At 39.5% G+C, this 17,686-nt stretch overlaps 1 protein-coding gene across 2 annotated transcripts in view; it reads left to right on the top strand.

Annotated features, from left to right (window-relative positions):
• Positions 1-8,012, top strand: part of LOC310906444 (SAM domain-containing protein SAMSN-1-like) — a 35,020-nt gene extending 27,008 nt beyond the window's left edge. For both annotated transcript variants that reach the window (XM_083855744.1, XM_083855743.1), the window contains one exon: positions 6,783-8,012. In XM_083855744.1, the coding sequence (XP_083711870.1) occupies positions 6,783-6,988 (206 nt within the window). In that variant the 3' untranslated portion in view covers positions 6,989-8,012. The remainder of the gene's footprint in view (positions 1-6,782) is intronic.
• The last annotated feature ends 9,674 nt before the right edge of the window (positions 8,013-17,686 follow it).

Genomic DNA, 17,686 nt, shown 5'->3' with positions numbered 1-17,686 from the left:
GGTAAGCCACGAGTAAATACTGTCCTAGTTTGATTCTTAAATCCTTGCCTTGTCTGCTTGCAAAGGGAGAGCATTTGTCACATGGCTGGTGGGGACAAAACTGAACAACCTGTTCCAGAAAGAAGGATACTAAAGACCAAAATGGATAGAAGCTATCTGTTAAGTTGTTATAACAAAAGACAGGGCGTCAAGATGATCTTGGGGATAAGCTCTGCATGAGTCTGACGTATGAATCATTTGACCTCTTTGTCCTTCTGTCAATCAGATTGGAAAATTGGGTTGAAAGAGCTGGGTGCTACTGTGAAAGTGAATTCTGCATCTGGACTGAACTTTCCTGGGTCAATTTTTTTTTTTTTTTTCCTAAATGGGCATGGCTCAGTCCAGCATAAATGATTTTTTAATTAAAATTGATTTTGTGCATTGCTTAGAAGTGAGCTGCATAATTACCCACAGCTACAATGCAAGCTGTTTACTGGCCAAGAGAATTTCTAGATAGAATTTCTGTACTTTCCAGGTAAAAAGTTCACTTTTTTAAAAACAAACTTTATGAAAAAAATAAGCTAAGGCCATAGACTGTATTTACTGTTCTAGGCCCATTTTTCTCACAGAGCTTGGAAGACTTCCATGTCTCTGCATTCCATTCATGCTTCCATGAAGCACATGTTTGATTAATGAATGGAGAGGGAGGTATGGCCCAGAGTTGAAATGCAAGGGTTTTTGAGTTTTTGTCACACTGCTATTACTCAGAACAGCCAAGTGTGCTGGAACATAGCCTCATTTTACTAGACTCCTCCTATAAATGTGTAAAACAAGATTTCATATTTCTTTAATGGGAAATCTGATCTTGTGAGATGTCCAGCAGTTTTTACAAGGCTTTTAATTTCTTTGTAATTTCTTGGCTTTTTTCTTGACATTTATTGTATGTTGCACTAAGTAATTTTTTCATGTCCCATACTTGTGGTGTATAATTCATTTTGCAGAATAAACATTTATTGAGTTTTCTAACCAAAAGACCTGCAGCAGTAGTTTCCACATTATATGCTACTTAAAACCATGCAAAATATAGGATTTTTGGCAGTGACATTTTTTTTAATCTTACATTTGATTTACACCTGAATGAATTTGAACAAATGAATTTTACATATCTTATACCATGAATTTAAAAAAGTAGGTTTTATTTAGAAAATTCCACCACACAGTGTTGTTTAAGATTTTTCTTTCTATTACTGCACTATCTTCTTTCTCTCTTTCCTGGGAGTCCAGGCCAAAAGTCATAATCTTCAAGTACTTCATGTAGCAAGGCTATTCTAGAACTGCAATGATTTGTAAGCTCCTCATGACCTTCCCACCCTTCTCAGATATCTTTTCAGATTTTCTACAAGTTGGTCAGACCTATATATTTGGGGCAAAAGCCTTGGTTTCCATTAATTCATGGCTGTAAGAGGGGAAAATAAAATAAAATAAAAATAAAATATATATATATATATATATAAAAAAAAAACCAGGCTTTTTCATAAAGTATTTCTTAATAGCTTTCCATTCTTCTCCCAGATGGCTTCCAGACAGGAGATGGATGTCTGTGCTTTTGTAGGATGCTATTTTTAAAGAGAAGCAGTTGCTGGATGGTTAATGAATAAAGTAATAAAAGAAGTTTGAAACTCCTTTTCTTGACCTCTTCCCAGGTCACCACACGTTTTTATGTGTGCAAAATAGGCTTGATTCTCTTCTCACATTGATGATTTTAATCATGAGGTTCAACTCTTAAATCCACTGAGTTACACTAGCAACTAGTAATAGTCCAAAGCTATTCTGAGCTAAAGAAAAATTAGACTTCACTGGATATGTGCATACAGCTCATTTTATGGAAAAACCCCAAAAGGTGAATATGTGCAATTTAGGGGGATAATATTTTACACTTACCTCCCCAAATCTATTTCCTTAGCTTACTTTTCATATTTAAGTGCAGATCGTATTTTAAATTCCACTACTAATACCAAATAAGGTTTATTATGTATTTATTGTTCTTGGACAGCAAGGTGGGAGATAGTTAAGGACATGACTTTCAGTTCTCAGTCACATTCTTTATGTGAGAATCAGGCACCAAGAGTTCCATTTTACACTGGGCAGCCCTTTTCAATATGTGGGATCACACAGTATCTTGTCAAGGTCAAATAGTGCTCAAAGACAATCTGTATTGTGGTACAACCCATTGGCCTGAACATAATATTGCCAGATTTCCCAAGGAAGCTCATCCTTACATGAGTATTAGTACTTTTCACCTTTTCATTATTTTTTTTTTTCAGGCACATCTGCTTGCTTCCAGATTTTAAATAAAAAAATGAGAAGCTTCTCATTTCTGTTTTCACCACAAAGTTCTCACATCAGTTTAACAACTTTTCCCTCCCACAAAAGCTTTGCCACTGATTTGAGTGATTGAAATATTTCACATTGCATATCTGTAAATATCCCCAAAATATTTTGTCTTTTGAATGCCCAAAGTATTGCACAAACCACTTCAGGTTTCTCTGGGTCTTTTCCAAGAATTACCACCCTTTACTGCTCCAAAATGATCCTTTCTGAGTTGGATGCTTTGTGAGTTCTCATTTCATTTTCACACTTAGATGGTCTCACTGGCACAGGTGATACGTGGCCTGTGTACATACACAAGAGGTCTGTCTTCACCCTCCAAAACCCACTTTATTTACTGGGGCCCAGTGACAGGGCAAGGGGCAGTGGCTATCAACTAAAACACAAGAAGTTTCATCTCAACATGAAGAACTTTACACTGAGGGTGGCAGAGCACTGGAACAGCTGCCCAGGGAGGGTGTGGAGTCTCCTTCTCTGGAGACACTCCAAACCCACCTGGACACATCCCTGTGTCCTGTCACCTGCTCCAGGTGACCCTACCTTGGCAGGGGGGTTGGACCAGGTGATCTCCAGAGGTCTGTTCCAACTATCCTGTGATTTTTATGATTTTGAGTCTAGTTATTGAAAGGTGCTGCTCAGTACAGCACCGCAGCACTCCCAGGAGGGCAGGTGAGTCACTCAGCCTAGAGCACAGTGCTCCTGCCTGGTTCTCCTGGACGAAACTCACAAAGGAAAACCCCAAGCGAGCACACTCATGAAGTTTGGTTTGCTCTTGGGTGACCTTCTTTTTGTCCAAGACAAAATCCAAGCCTCCTGCCACTCATCTGCTTTAAACTGACATAACTGCACAGGTGTCAGAGTGACCTCTGTGCATTCTTGAGTCGAATTCCCTTAAACCCAAGATTAAAGTGCTTCCCTAATCAGGACTTTAACCTCATTAGAAAGGGGAAAAGCGCTGGTGAAGGAAAAAAGAAATCTATCCTTGCACATGTCGTGCTCATCTAAGTCATTGAATAACAAAACTCATTTTAAAGGTCTAAACAGTGAGGAAGATAAGATAAGGGATGCATCACACATCTCTTAGCAAGGCTAAAGGCCTCACATTTTTTTTCAGAAGTCTGAATATAATCCTACTGTCTAAAGGAGTACTGGAATGTATGTGTCAAAATGATGCATATCTTGGGCTCTTCTGGTCATATCATAGACAACACTGACTGAGAGCCATTTATCTTATGTGAAACTGCTTCACTGTAGAAAAATGATAGGAGTTCCATTTGTTGATAAGATAGTTATTTCTGATGATTCCGCAACATCTAACGGCAGTTTAATTTTATCAATTCCTGTTTTCTCTGCAGCGTGGCTTTCTTCTGATTTCCAAAAGATTAAAGCAGCAAACCTACCTTTCCTAATGTAGAACTCGAGCATGTACATGTTAGAGAAAGGACTTAAGCAGAAGAAGAGACAAAAGCTTAAAAAAAAAAAAAAGAAAGAGCAAAAGTTGTTTTGCTCCTCTCATGAAGCAACTTCTAAAATTGCATGCTATGTATTTTTATAATACTCAGCATCCTGTTCAAGTGGTTTAGTAGTTACTGCATAATATTTATGACTTCTTTGAAGAGAAAAAAAAGGCACCGAAGTTTGCTTTCAGCCTCTTCTTCATTTAAATAAAGAGGGAGGCGTGTTCTTCCAACTTTTTCTGCTTAGAATGAAAAATAGAAAATACAACTTGTTTACTGCCTCAAACACCTGAATATTTTTGGGTTTCAGTTTTTAATGTAAGAAAATTCAACTATTTTTATAGGAAGTTTTACATATATATATGTTTTCTAAATAGAAAATTCTCATTTTCCTAAATGACCTAAGTTCAGATTTAAAAAAAAAAAAAAAGAAACTTCAGATCCAAGCTTATCTGTGCATTTCTCCCCTGAAACACACCAGGGAGACATTGATTTAAAAGAAAAAAAAAATTAGGATCTGTTGTTCACAGCAGAACTGCTCAGATTATCTAGACAACCAGTTACAAGGCACTAATACAGTGACTGAGATCGCATTTTCCTTTTAATCCACTGGTTACTCGGTCTCCTTTCCATTGTAAAGCAAACAAAGGGGATGGGGGCTCATCTCTGACCTTGAGGATGTAAACAGGATTAACACTTTTTAGGTCAGTGCTTGCCAGGGCAGCAGATGACACTGGGGCAGCAGATGAAAAGGCAGTATCAAGCGGCCGGGCGGATTGGGGGGAGGCAGCAGGCAGGAGGGCTCCCAGTGCTACTTCCAAAGGTTCCCTCTGCCCTGGTGGTATGGTGCTGCAGGGAGCTGAAGAAACACTCAGGAAAAGGCTTTGCTGTTATTTGTGCTGGACTCCTTCAATCACTGCCAACAGCAGCGGGAATACCTTCACCGGTGTGATGCCTTTGTAATTCCTCCCTGACTTCCATCAGAAATCAATTGGACCCTACATGATCAAATATTTTCCTTGCAAAGAGACAGATAACACTTGACATGACAAACTGTGTTCTGTAAAGTGAGAAGGAGATAAAACAGTTACAGATATCAATTGAATCTGCTGCAACATGTACTCTTTCACGCAAGTGCAATTAACCATTCATTTATTTGGGAACAAGATGGAACTTTTATTCCTCGGAAAATTTTTAAAGTAATTTTTTTTACTATTCTTCTAAATACATCTGCTTATGCCTGTACTCTCAGACTTTATTAAAATTAAGTTGAGACTTTGGATTCTTTAAAAAAAATCTTAGTTTTTCAATTTATTAGGTAATTGGAAGTTAGAAGATATTAAGCAGATTTAAGCAGGCCAAACAAATCCACAAGGCTTCCATCAAGACCTCAGAATATTTCTCAATAAATCAAAATGCTTTGTGAAATAAGCTTGTTGAAATCTCACACAATGAGAAAGGTCTCCAAAGAAACTCTCCCACTGTTCCATTTCACTCTAAAAGAGTGAAAAATTTCAGTCTTTCATTTCTAATTTATTCTGTGTTATTCAATACAAGTTAGGAAAAAAAAGTAAAATTTAAAATCTTTCCCATTTTACCAAATGTTGTCATTTCCAACAATTGAAATAAAAGTCAGTATGAATGTTCTTTGTGGAAATTTTAAAATTCAAGGAACTAAAATAGATTTAGATTTTGACACAGCATTAAATCCTTCATATCTTTGGACTTCCATTCTGCCTGAACTTGAATTGAGACAGTTTAAATATGACTAAAGATCCAGAAGTGACTGTTTAACCAAGGAGTAACAAATCAAGTGGAAGAAGAGAACTTTCTTTGCAAAAGCAAAAAAGGACCATTTTTCTGAAGGGCTAAAAATCTGAGCAAAACCATGAGATGCGTCCCCTATATTTTGTTCAGAAAGCCAGATACAGTTTGAAGTAAAACTACAGCTACAGGTGGTTGATAACAGCACAAGAAAAAAAGTAGGAAATGGAAAGATTTATATTTTACAGTTTATTTTCTTTAGAAATGTACTGTGAGTAAACATGTACTTCACTGCCAGAGAACAGGAAGAGGAAATTTAAAACCTGTACATGTAAGAGTCAACATATACTTGTATGTCCTATCCTGCTGAGCTTTTCTTGAGAGGTCTGTTGATACTGCCACTGAGCTCCAGATTTTTGAATTTGAACAGATTAGTCAAACAGCAACTAAACAAGGGCAAATTATTTGCAAGATAATTTGCTGCTACTTAGTTTTAGAACAGTGTTCAAAAACCATACAGCAGAAATTAGACACCTTAGCTTCCTCTGAGGTTTCTGTGTTTTGGAAAATAACCTTCTGGATATCAAGCTAAGCTTAGGAAGTTTCCATCAGCCACCCACTCCTGCTTGCTGTAAAGCTCAGCGCTTTAGAAAAGCTGGTGACCACATCTTTGTGCCAGGCACTTCTGAAGGCCAGGGCATTCTCCCTCCCTGCAGAGAGCAAATCAGGGGGTGGGGGTGGCACTCAAAAGACACAGATATGTAGGGCAGTGTGTTATAAACAAGGCACAATGTGCTCTGTGGTTAATGCAGGATCCCACCGTGGGACACATGAGCACGGGAGGCGGAAAGGTTCCCTCTTGATGTGGGCAGAGTGACCAGGTGCTGTGCACAGCCTGAAGGGCCTCAGCATCAAGGATCAGGCCAAAACCTCCAGCATTCATCTCTGAGAAACCTCCAGAAGGAAAAAGACCAACCTCAGTGTCAACTCAGACGTTGTTACACTCGTGTAATCACGGTTCTAATTCTCGGATACTGAGGTTTCTGTTTCTGATGGACAAACGATATTGATGTGGTTGTGTGTAGATTATCAGCTCTGTTTCCACAGTTCTTCAAGATCAGTCATGCTGCTATCTCAGCTCTTTCCCAAGGTACTTGTATTGACATTTTTTTCTTTCTTTTTATTTCTTTTTAGTTGAAGAACAGCAGAAAAGTGAGGGTGAACAGGAGACGCAGAACTTAAGCCTTCACCAGAGTTTTGACAAATCACAGTTAAATGACTGTCCAAGAGATTCTGGCTGTTACATCTCATCAGAAAATTCAGATAATGGTAAAGAAGAAGCAGACCCAGAAGCTCTGTCTGCCATGGTGCAGTCAATAACAATCAGTGAGTCAAACTGATTTGGTCCTCCTGCTTTTCTGCAGATTTTCAGAAAAAGAAAATCATGTTTGTCAGTATGATGGCACAAAAGCAGAGCACAAAATATTCTCAACACTGAAAATCTACTTTTTCTGATTCATGATGCTCTAAACTGTTTCATATGTGGACACTTGATAGCTAAATGTTAGTTGATAATAAGAATTTCTCATGTTTTTCTTTTCAGTGAATCCACAGGATTTCCCTGAAAAAGTTAAAACAAAAGTATTTGTAAATATTTGTACAGTGAATGCATTTTCTATAATAGTAAAGGATTTTCTTAGGTAGTGGTTCATAATTTGGAGATGTTAATTTCTGGAACTATCCAAAATGTAAATATTGTACATACTTATTTTAAAAATATATTGATTAATCACATTGTCTCTATTTTCAGCTGTTTTGCTGATTTGTGTACAGAATGTATTTTCATTGATACATCATCATAATGAAAGGGTGGATAGAGTCACACCCTACTTTGAAAATCACCAAGTCAATTCTCACTAATATTAAAGCTGTTTCACACCACTTGCCTCCAAAATTAGCTCTAAAGTAGTCTGTCATATCCTGTACTTTTCCTGGAGGCATGAGAGAACATGTGGGGAGAATCTGAATTCAGCTCTCTGTGGTCCTTACCTTGTGGAAGAACAGAGCCATCCAAATGGCTTCTGCAGTGGCAATTTTTTTATGGTTCTTTTCACACCTGTTCTCATTTGTCCCAAGCATTATACAGAGAACTCAAACTCAGAGAAAAATAACATCAGGATCAGTGCTATGCTTTTATGATAACGTTTTGTGAAAATGTTGCCTTTTGTGTGTGGTGTGAAGTTTGTTTATAGAGTATTTGTTTGTATACAGGACTCGGAGGCTAACATGGTTATTGTACCTGACTGTCTTTCATATGAGATTTTATTGTCTTTTCCCAGTATATTTCACACTGAAATATACATTTTTACTGCCTGTTTTATTTTAGAGTACTTCCTTCAATAATAAACAGAACCATGTGTTTAAGCCCTTTAAAAAGACTTGATTTTTAAATGTGGTCATTACATTTCAAAGACTGCTCTCTTCTAAAACTAACACAGTAAATTGTAATCCCACTGAGCATTTTTAGCATCCATAAGAATCTGTGTATCAAATAAATAGAGAGACTTTTTGCTCAGTCATTAGTCACACAATTTAAGGCATTTTGCATTTATGTTTAAAAGTTTCCACATATTGCTGACAACTTGAAAGAAAATCACCTTCAGAAGAGATAAAACACAAAAAGTTCCACCCCAGAAAGTGTATTTCTGAAGAAGCTATAAACAAATGGAAAGCTTTTCTTCCTTTCTTTTTCTTTTCCTCAAAGTAAGTATTTTCTGTAGTTTTCATGACTTCTCAAAAGACTACTCGAAAATCTGCTTTGAAGGCTGTAGTATAAAAATTGCAATTTTAGAAAATTGCATTAACGAGATTTCAAAGATTTGGAACAAATAAACCCTGTTTAGAAAAAATACACCAGAAAGGGAGGGACTATGATTTGTTTCTGGTTTTAACTTACTTTTCATACCAGCAACAAATGTCATCATTTAGCAGCAATGACCCCACACTGCCAGGCGGGGTGAGGATGCAGGACCCTTGGAGGGATGAAGGATGTGAGAGTTCTGTCAAACAGCTATATTTGTTTCTTAATGCTTTTCCTGCCAGTGGTATCATGACATGCAGCACTGACACTATTTAATATTACTTAACTTCTGGAAGAATGGGTTTGAATTGGCTTCTATCATCTCCTCATTCTAGAGAAGGACTAAATTCAGCTTGAATTCCTCTCAGATGGCTTTATCTCTTGGCTTTTGTGGCAGGAGACACTTAGTCTTTGGGTTCTGAAGACATCTGTGAAATTGTTGAGCCCGTAAAAATATGTTATGGTGAGCTTAAATATGACTATGACTGTCAAGAAGCAGCTAAGTTAGCTGGGTCAAGGACTAACAGCCACAGAGACCAGAGCTGTGCCCTGATATAAATACACTGAGAAATGTTAATTTGCACAGGTTTGCAAACAAAACTAGGCCTTCCCAGCCACTTGCAGTGAGACAGGCAAAGCTTTCAACAGAGCAAAATACCCAACACCTGCTATATTTTACAGGAATTAAACTCTGCCTGTTGGGCTGATGGCAAGGGGATACAGGTGTAAGGTTAAGTAGTTGGGAACAAAGCTGCAACCACTCTGAGCACTAAGGCTTTGTCCAAAGGGCTTCTTATTTAGAAAAATACATCAACTGAAAGCTTGTTTGAGACTTTTATAGCTTCCTGTGAAGGCAGAGAAGATTAGATCTCAAACTGAGACACTTCCGCTCTCTCACGCTGTTCCGAGAACAAGAATGAGGAAATTTTGTGCCACAAAGAAAAAAATTTGTTTCCTACAAGAAGCACCCAACTTGCTCTCCTCTCTTGGTGGTCTTGTTAATTACATGGACCATGGATTAAACTGTTTGGAACACCAGAAGCATTCCTTCAACTGGTTTAAGTGCTGGGAAGTCTGAATAAAAGGTTATTCTAGGAACTCTTGGAAAAAGTCTGGTGGAGATCTGAGTGATTTTCAAGTAATCCTTAAAATGTCCCTGAGATAGGGAAGAGAAAAAAGCAGTAGAGATTCTGTTCCTCTCTGTCACTTGCTCAAGACTGTCATGTCCCTTTTCATTTTATTAACCTTCCTCTACTTTTAAGGAGAATTAAAACATTTGCAAGTCTCTTATTTGGAGCTTGTTCCCTGCAGTTGCAAAGACATGCAAAACCAATCAGTAACAGCAGAGGCAAAGCTAAGGAGGGCAGACCTCCTTGCCTTTAGGCAGTGGGGATTTCCTGGCTGCACAGGGCTGTGGTGCAGGTGCAGCAGACTCCCCCAGGGCTGACTATTTACATGTGTGCTGCTGCTGCTGCTGCCCACAGCAGAAAGCCACAGCTCAGAAAGACTTTGGTGACCCCCCACAAAAATTCAGGTGATGTCAGACCTCCTCCTTCCCAAAGCAAGGCCACCTCTGGTCAAAGTTAGCAGTGTTTAACAGTGCTGCCCCATGCTCAGCCCCATCCAGAGCTGGCATCACTTTAAGGAGGGCTGCTCTACCACCAAAGAGAGGGGCTGAGTGCCAGGCCACAGCCCTGTGATCCATATGGACTAGCCTGCAGAATCTGAGAGGCATCATCCAGAATTTGTAACAACACTTCTCAAAGTCAGAGTGCAGGAATGCAGCAGTGTAGCAGGGGCTACCAGCAAGGAGGGGTGTGCTTTCATTTTGCTGAAGTGCCCGTGAGCATAGGAAGCTTAAAGAAGAATGTGGGCAGTTCTGCAGAATATCTGGAGAAGATCAATCTCTGAGAGGCTCAATCAACTGCAGGATGCCAGCTACAAACTGGCCTGTCTCTTTCCCAGCACTCACACAACCCTGAGCCCAGCCAATTTTCCACCCACCTCACCACTCAGTTTTCCATCCCCTGCCTCACCAATTCTACCCCTGAGTGCCTGGTCTGTGATATGCAGAAGCCCATAGCTCATCAGCTGTGATATAAAGGTGCCTTTACACCACAGCACTTTCTCTCACGTAGTGGCAATTGAAATAATTTCTGGCATTGTCATGGAGCTGCATCGTGCTGGTAGACCTGTTTGTAAAGAAGGCTGGTGCACAGATAACAAGACAATATTGAGAGAATAAATGGGTGCTGTGAAACAGACAGGCCAGCTTGTAGATGTGACAGTGTTCACAGGGTGAGTACAACCTGCCCCTTGCCTGGAAATCAGTTTTTCCATCAAGTCAAGGCCAGTACAGTTCTTTCTGCCCACACAAACATGCACACATGTGTGGTCAACAGGTAGGGAAAGATGTGCCACAGACTGATCCAGTGCCTTGGGTCACAATGGCAGCTTGGTATCCATCCCTGAGGCAGCTTTGATGGCAGTTGTGCAACTGAGTCAGTGTCACAGATGCCTGAGCCTTTTGCCATGTCAGAGAGAAGCAGTCTCAATATGTCTAGCAACAGCACAGCAAGCACTCTGCCTTTTTCACAGCTCAAAGATGAGGTTTTGGGCTATGTTAGCTTCTGAATAGATTATTTCCATCATGCTCCGTCTGCTGGCTGTAGTACTGCAGTGACACTCTTTGTGCAGGCCCAGGAATAGGTGACACAGGATGGTACAAGTTTGGTTTAACAGTTCCTGCATGAGATGTACATTTGTGTCCCTGATCCTCGGTTCCTGGTAGGCAACGAGCAGATTTTTGCCTACAACTGAGGAGCACGTGAAGGAGGCTATAAATGGCTGCATGGAGCATGCAGTTTGTATGTGCCCAGTACTACCTAATGAAACCACCAGCCTGCAGCTCCTCATCTGCCTGTGATTTCCTGAGGATTGACCAGAGGACTGACACAGGCAGGAATCCTTGCTCCAAGCACAGGCTGGAATCCTTGCTGCAGGACCTTAAACTGAATCCAGTTTTGGGGTTCTCAGCACAGGAAGGACCTGTTGGAGCCAGTCCAAAGGAGGCCACCAAGGTGATCAGAGGGATGGAGCAGCTCTGCTGTGAGGAAAGGCTGAGAGATTCCTCAGCCTGGAAAATAGAAGGCTTTGGGGTGATCTACTTGTGGCCTTTTAGTATCTGAAGGGAGCCCAAAGGAAAGATGGACAGAGACTATTTACAAGGGCCTGGAGTGACAGGTGAAGGTGACAGAAAGTAGGTTTGGATTAGAGATTAGGAATAAATTATTTGCAGTAAGGTCTGGAACAGATTTCTCAGAGAAGTTGAGGATGCCCCATCCCTGGAAGTGTTTAAAGCCAGGTTAGACAGAGCTCTGAGCAACCTGGTCCTCTGAAAGGTGTTCCTACTCATTATAGGGAGTTGGAATAGTGATCTATAATGTACCTTTCAACCCAAAGCATTCTATGATTGCATAATTCTATGATTCTATGATTAACTGATCCTAGAGGAAGGGCTGGTTGGTTCACTGCAAAACCAATAAGAGTGGTTTCAAACCTTCTATTTTCTCCTGGCTAGGAAAGGCCAACAAATGCCACTACAGACACATGGGCAAAAGGGGTTGGAGAACTGTAATAAATTCAGGGAAACACAGCTGTTGAACCTACAGAGCTGCATCATGTATATATAAAGAACAGTCATTCCAATGAACATGAACTATGTATTCACGGAAATACTTATTTGCTTGAAGGATGACACAGGTGGAAGGAGGTCCATGATCAGCTCTGAGGGTCTGAGGTCATTGTATTTTTTGTGGCTCAGCAGAATTAGGTCTGACATGCTCAGGAATCTCTGCTAGGCACGAGAACTGTCTGGTGACAGCAAGAGCACAGAAAATCTTCCTGTGCCAAGAAGTCATACACAAATGAGGGACAAGAGGGCTGGAGGGCAAGTAGTGTTCCTTAACAGTTCACATACCTTGGCTGCTTAATTTAAGCCTGGCCAGTGTCCCACAGAGTGCATGTTTCCTGGGCAGAGAACACATGTCCTCAGGTCCCAAAGCCCTTTACTCAGGTCAACCCAGAATATTCCTCTGGAGGGCCCGTTGTGCTGTGTCCCATCCATGGGTTTTTAGGGTGGAACATCCAAGGTGTAGCCATGTTGTGCAACTTAGCATTAGGACATGGAGACAGGTCAGGACTGTGCAGGCCCACCAGGTAATTTTGACAGACTGTGGCCAAGCTGGTTGATACCCTTTGGCTACCATTCATGTCCAAATGGCTGAGGGAGGGAGGGAGGGCATGGGAGGGCCTCAACCTGAATCATTCCCAAGCCTCAGATTTCCTGTAAAGAGAACCAAACTGTGTGAATCGTAGATAACCTGAATGCAAACAAACATAAAAGTATTGAGGATTCCTCAGTGACTTGGGGTGGAGTTTGCATGCAGTGTATACTCTGCCACCAGGACAGACAGCCTGTGCTGCTTCTATTCCCATCTTCTGAAGAACTTCATCCAGACAACACTGACCTGCTTTGCTCTGATGCCCAGGACTCAGTGCAGATCTCAGTGACTGCTCCTGCAGCTGGTTAGCTCAGCCAGAGCTGAAAATCAGGCTACAGCCTTTTGCCACTTTTTTCTGATAAGAAACAAGGTCTTTATGCCTGTGATGCACATCATATTACAAGTCTCTCTAAAATGTTCACCATCTTATTTGAGAGCAGTCCCTTGCTGCCTTATCAAAAAAACTAATCCTCCAGGGAAGGCACTCCTCAAAATACTGTTGGCAATAACCTTAGACTTTAGAGACTGCAAATGTAAAAGGAGTGGAAATAGAAAGCCACTCATGTGAGGAAAAAAAAACACTTTAGAGAAAAATTAATACAGCAAACCCAAGGAACTTGCACTCTTTTAAAGAAATCTCTCTGTATATTATTACCTAACTACTTTGCCTCCTAAGTTTGCTCTTATCTCCAACATAAGAGGTGAATGACTATCATTATTTACATGGCATATTAAAATAAAATGTAACTTACTCAAGAACATTTATTTCTCTTTAAATGTCTCTTTGGTAAAAATATTCAGCAAATACTTCCTTATTGATATTTTGAGCTACATGGCTATTTAAAGAGAGTGCTGAATATCAGAAGGAGCTAAAAGATCATAACAGCTAACTAATAGCTGTGCACCACTCAGTTGTATATGTACATGCCTGCAGGACATCTACCTGTCTTAGTTATGCTGTATTTTTCAGACAAAATGGAATAGCAGACTTTTTCTTATTTAACTTGGGTAAGGAAAACATGCTCTGTGACCTAGAAAAGGCTTTGGAGGGGCTGCTTTTTCATTTTGCTTGCAGAGTGGAGGGAAAGCCATCATCAGTGAAAGGGGCTGTGTGACCAGTGACTTTGTCAGCTACAGTTTCATTTTGTTAAAAGAAAAAAAAAAAAAAAAAAAAAAAAAGAAAAAAAAAAAAAAAGAAAATTGACTGGTTTGGACTGAATTGGTAGATTAATTTAACAGTCAGTGAAGGTATGAGAAACTTTGTATGTTATGAAGAACACAAAGGCTGTAGCTAAATGGATCAGCCCTACACCTGTTTAGTGAGGTCTGTGAATGGAAAACGATGGCTGAGTGTCCAGCAGAATAGGAGCTGTACATGAGCATATGAAGACTAGTCAGCTATAATCCTTGCATAAATTCCATCTCTCCAATAGTGATTTTGTTGTTTCCTTTGGCAAAAGACCTAAATCTTGCCCGAATGGCAGAAGAATTAGGCATTATTTGATAAAAATAAACAAATTTGTGTGAGACATGATTCAACAATATAAGATCCTAGATAAGAGGTTTAGATACATACTGTCAGTACTTCATAGTTTCAAAATTGAATACAGGGTATCATTTAATTAAAACCTATTCAACTGAAAATCCTATTTATCTGAAGCAAATGTTTGTCCTATCTATATTATCAACAAACTATTCACATGAGCAACTAGCAATAAACAACAGAAAGATGCACAATGAATGTCAATTAACACAATTTGCTATCAAATAAACTTGCAGTTTATGTATACAGCTTTAGCACTGTCCTGTGTATCCATTATAAAGGTCAATTAACCTCAATTGCAGCTTGTCAGCTTGTTCTAAAACAAAATCAACACAAGATACCTTTCACATTTTTTTAAATCAGCATCTCAGCAATTTGGTTGCCTGGCACTGAAGAACTTTTAAATTGCTAAAAGTTTTATGTGAGCAAATGTCAAAAAAAAAAAAAAAAGTGAGATTGGCTGAAATTGTTGAGGTATCACAATGTGGCTGCATAAGGCTTTTAAAAATATTCATAATTAAGCACATAATCATGGATTCGGAACAACAAAGAGCTCTGGTATGTGTATGCCTCAAAGGATGAAAATCTTCCTAAATACAGCTTTCAGTGCATGCACTAATCCAAGACTACACTAACAAATCTCTTGAAATGGAAATCCTTGCTGAAAATGGCCTGGGTGCTTTAACCACTATCAAAAGGTTCTTTTCTCCCCTCCTCTCCCCTTTGGCTGCAGAATGTCAGCATATATGGTAAAAGTCAATCAGGTGCTCACTTGTTCTGCTTAATCAGGAAGAAGTGGTGCCACGTGAGCACTGGGAGCTCTCATCTGGAATTGCACAAGCATCACTAACTCAAAGGGCCATCGATGTTGTAGAAAGCAAAGGCAAGTGGTTAGAAGTCTGACATAATGGTCTGTGAGAGAGGCATCAAATATTTGAAATCACACTTGAAAATACAGGCGAATCCCTGGACTTTGAGAAAAGCTGGTGGTTTTCTCTAAGTTAATATTTTCACTGTTAATTAAAAAAAAAAAAAAAAAAAAAAAAGGCAAAGCAAACAAACCAGAAAAATATACACACAAAAATAAACCCCAAAACCAAAAAACTGATTTGGATTATTGATCACCTTGCAGGGCATTCTCCAGTGGCTGTTCCAGCTACCAGCTATTGAGTTAGGCTTCTATCCAACTTGTCAGTGTTTGAGAGGCTGTTTAACTCAATCCTTAAATAATAATGGGCAAGGTGGTGGCTGACATGATGAATCACAACTCTGGCCCTGCCAGATGCTTCCACAGTCTTTTTAAAGCTGATGATAGTTACAAAATGACTACAGTGGTGTCTTTTCTCTTTAGAAGGAAATCACAGGAGACTGTACAAAGACCTAAGGCAAAAAAAAAAAAAAGATTGCTTTCTCGGCGTGTACAAACACACCTTCCTTCTCAGCAGGTTAACAGGAGCTCTGTGCTGTGTCCTTTATGAACTTTGCCTTTGCTGTAGGCAGACAGTGTTCAGTGCTACAGAGCAATTTTTTTCCAGTGCTGCTGCTACTGAGGCTTAGAGAATATTAAATAAAAAAAAAAAAAAAAAACAAAGAGCAAAAAAGCTGGAACTTTAGGATATAATTATACCAGACATAAACCTGTGGGAAAAGGCTTTGTTTTCCGGGTGAAATTCACTGGTGTCCCTAAGGCCTATGAAATACCTACAACTGTAGTCTGAAAACTACAGTCTCTTAACTACATTAGAGTATCCTGACTCACTACTTCATTCTACTTCAGTGCTTCATTCTTCCTAGAGGTGATTTTTACCTACCACTTCATTGCTACAGCAAACATCAAACTGTATTATACTATTTAACTCATCAGGATTACAGCAGTAAAAAGAAAACTAGCATTAATAAAAAAGTAAGAGTCACTTCCCTGGTTGATGGGTGCATGCTTTCAAAGCTCAGCTACAAACATGAACACAGTTCATGACTACAGAAGCAGCAAGAAGTTTTCTTTGTATTTTTTCACATTGCTAAAAGAAGCCCCCCTAAAAACAAGTCAGTTGTCTGAGTCTAAGCATCATGGTTTCAGCGTGAGATAGAGTGAAAACAGATATTTGGCTTGTCTAGCTAACGATGGATGGGTTATCTGCACAGACCTGGCAGAAATCTTCAGATAATCCTTAAGTTTCATGTAAAAAGAGAAAATGTTCAGTTATTGACCCAGGATATGTGGGGACGTTGCAGTTCCCTCAACTAAAAAAAAAAAAAATCATATTTACTATGATTTATGTCTAGCTGATAAACTTTTTAATCAAACCATTCTGCACCCTCGTAGGAACTTGCTGGAGGAAAACATGCCTCATAAATCATGGGCCTTGATCTGGTAATATTATAAGAAAAAGACCACCTGAGTCAGCCAGCTTGGTGTAAGGTAATACCTCCTAAAAGGCATCCTGAACATCATCAGGGTCTTGTGAAACAACATTTTGATTAGCTAAGTGAAAAATGAATCACAAGTGTTGGCATACAGCTATGCTATCATTTTATTCAAAGAATGATCAATCGGTGGCAGAGTGATGAAACATTAAACAGACAGATCAATTCAAGACATTATATTCTTACAAGTCTTCTAGATCCTCTACTCAAGATCTGATAGTTTCCACAAGACTTATCAGACAGGGATAATAATTACAAAGATATGGTAATTGAGGGCATTATATCAAGCGTGTGAGCTGGATCTGCTGTCACAGCAAGAACTTCTTTGCTGAGAACTGGCAGAGAAGGATTTTTTTCCCCTGTGACTGGCACAGCAGGATCCTCATCCAGCCACTGGCACAGTAACAGGTTCCACTTTAAATCTGTCCTACCCACACCCTGTTGAAGTAATTCAGTTAATTGTGTGCATCAGTCTTGGGAGAAATCTTTCATACTGCTAGTTATGTCCTTGGATGAGTAGGGGAGCAATCAAACACTGAGGGGGCACTGCTGCCTGCTAGACCTGGAGCCACTGCCACAGAGCCAAGAGTCCACTTAAGCACCAAGGAACCAAGCAGCCCACAAGATCAGCTAAGCTTTTAAATGCTATAAATTACTCAAGAAAGGACGTGGTGTAAGCATAAATGTTCACCATGGTGCACAGCATGGGGGGAAAGCTAGCCAGAGTATGACTTGGCAATTTAGAGAATTTGATGCTAATGTTAGTTTATTAAATTTCCCTTTTTAGCTATTGGGAAAAAAAAAAAAAAAAAAAAAAAAAAAAAAAAAAAAAAAAAAAAAAAAAAAAAAAAAAAAAAAGAGAGAGAGAGAGAGAGAGAGAGAAAAAGGAGAGAAAAAGTAAATGGAAAGAAAGACTGAGTAAAACCAAAAGAATTGCAGTGAAGACCAGACAAAACATTCACCCTGACAGCTGAGACAGAGTTCTTCT

Source organism: Zosterops lateralis (genome assembly GCF_965231275.1).
Source record: "Zosterops lateralis genome assembly, chromosome: 2".
Classification (NCBI taxonomy): domain Eukaryota; kingdom Metazoa; phylum Chordata; class Aves; order Passeriformes; family Zosteropidae; genus Zosterops; species Zosterops lateralis.
Note: the sequence above shows the minus strand (reverse complement) of the source record. Positions and strands in the feature narration are given on the sequence as shown.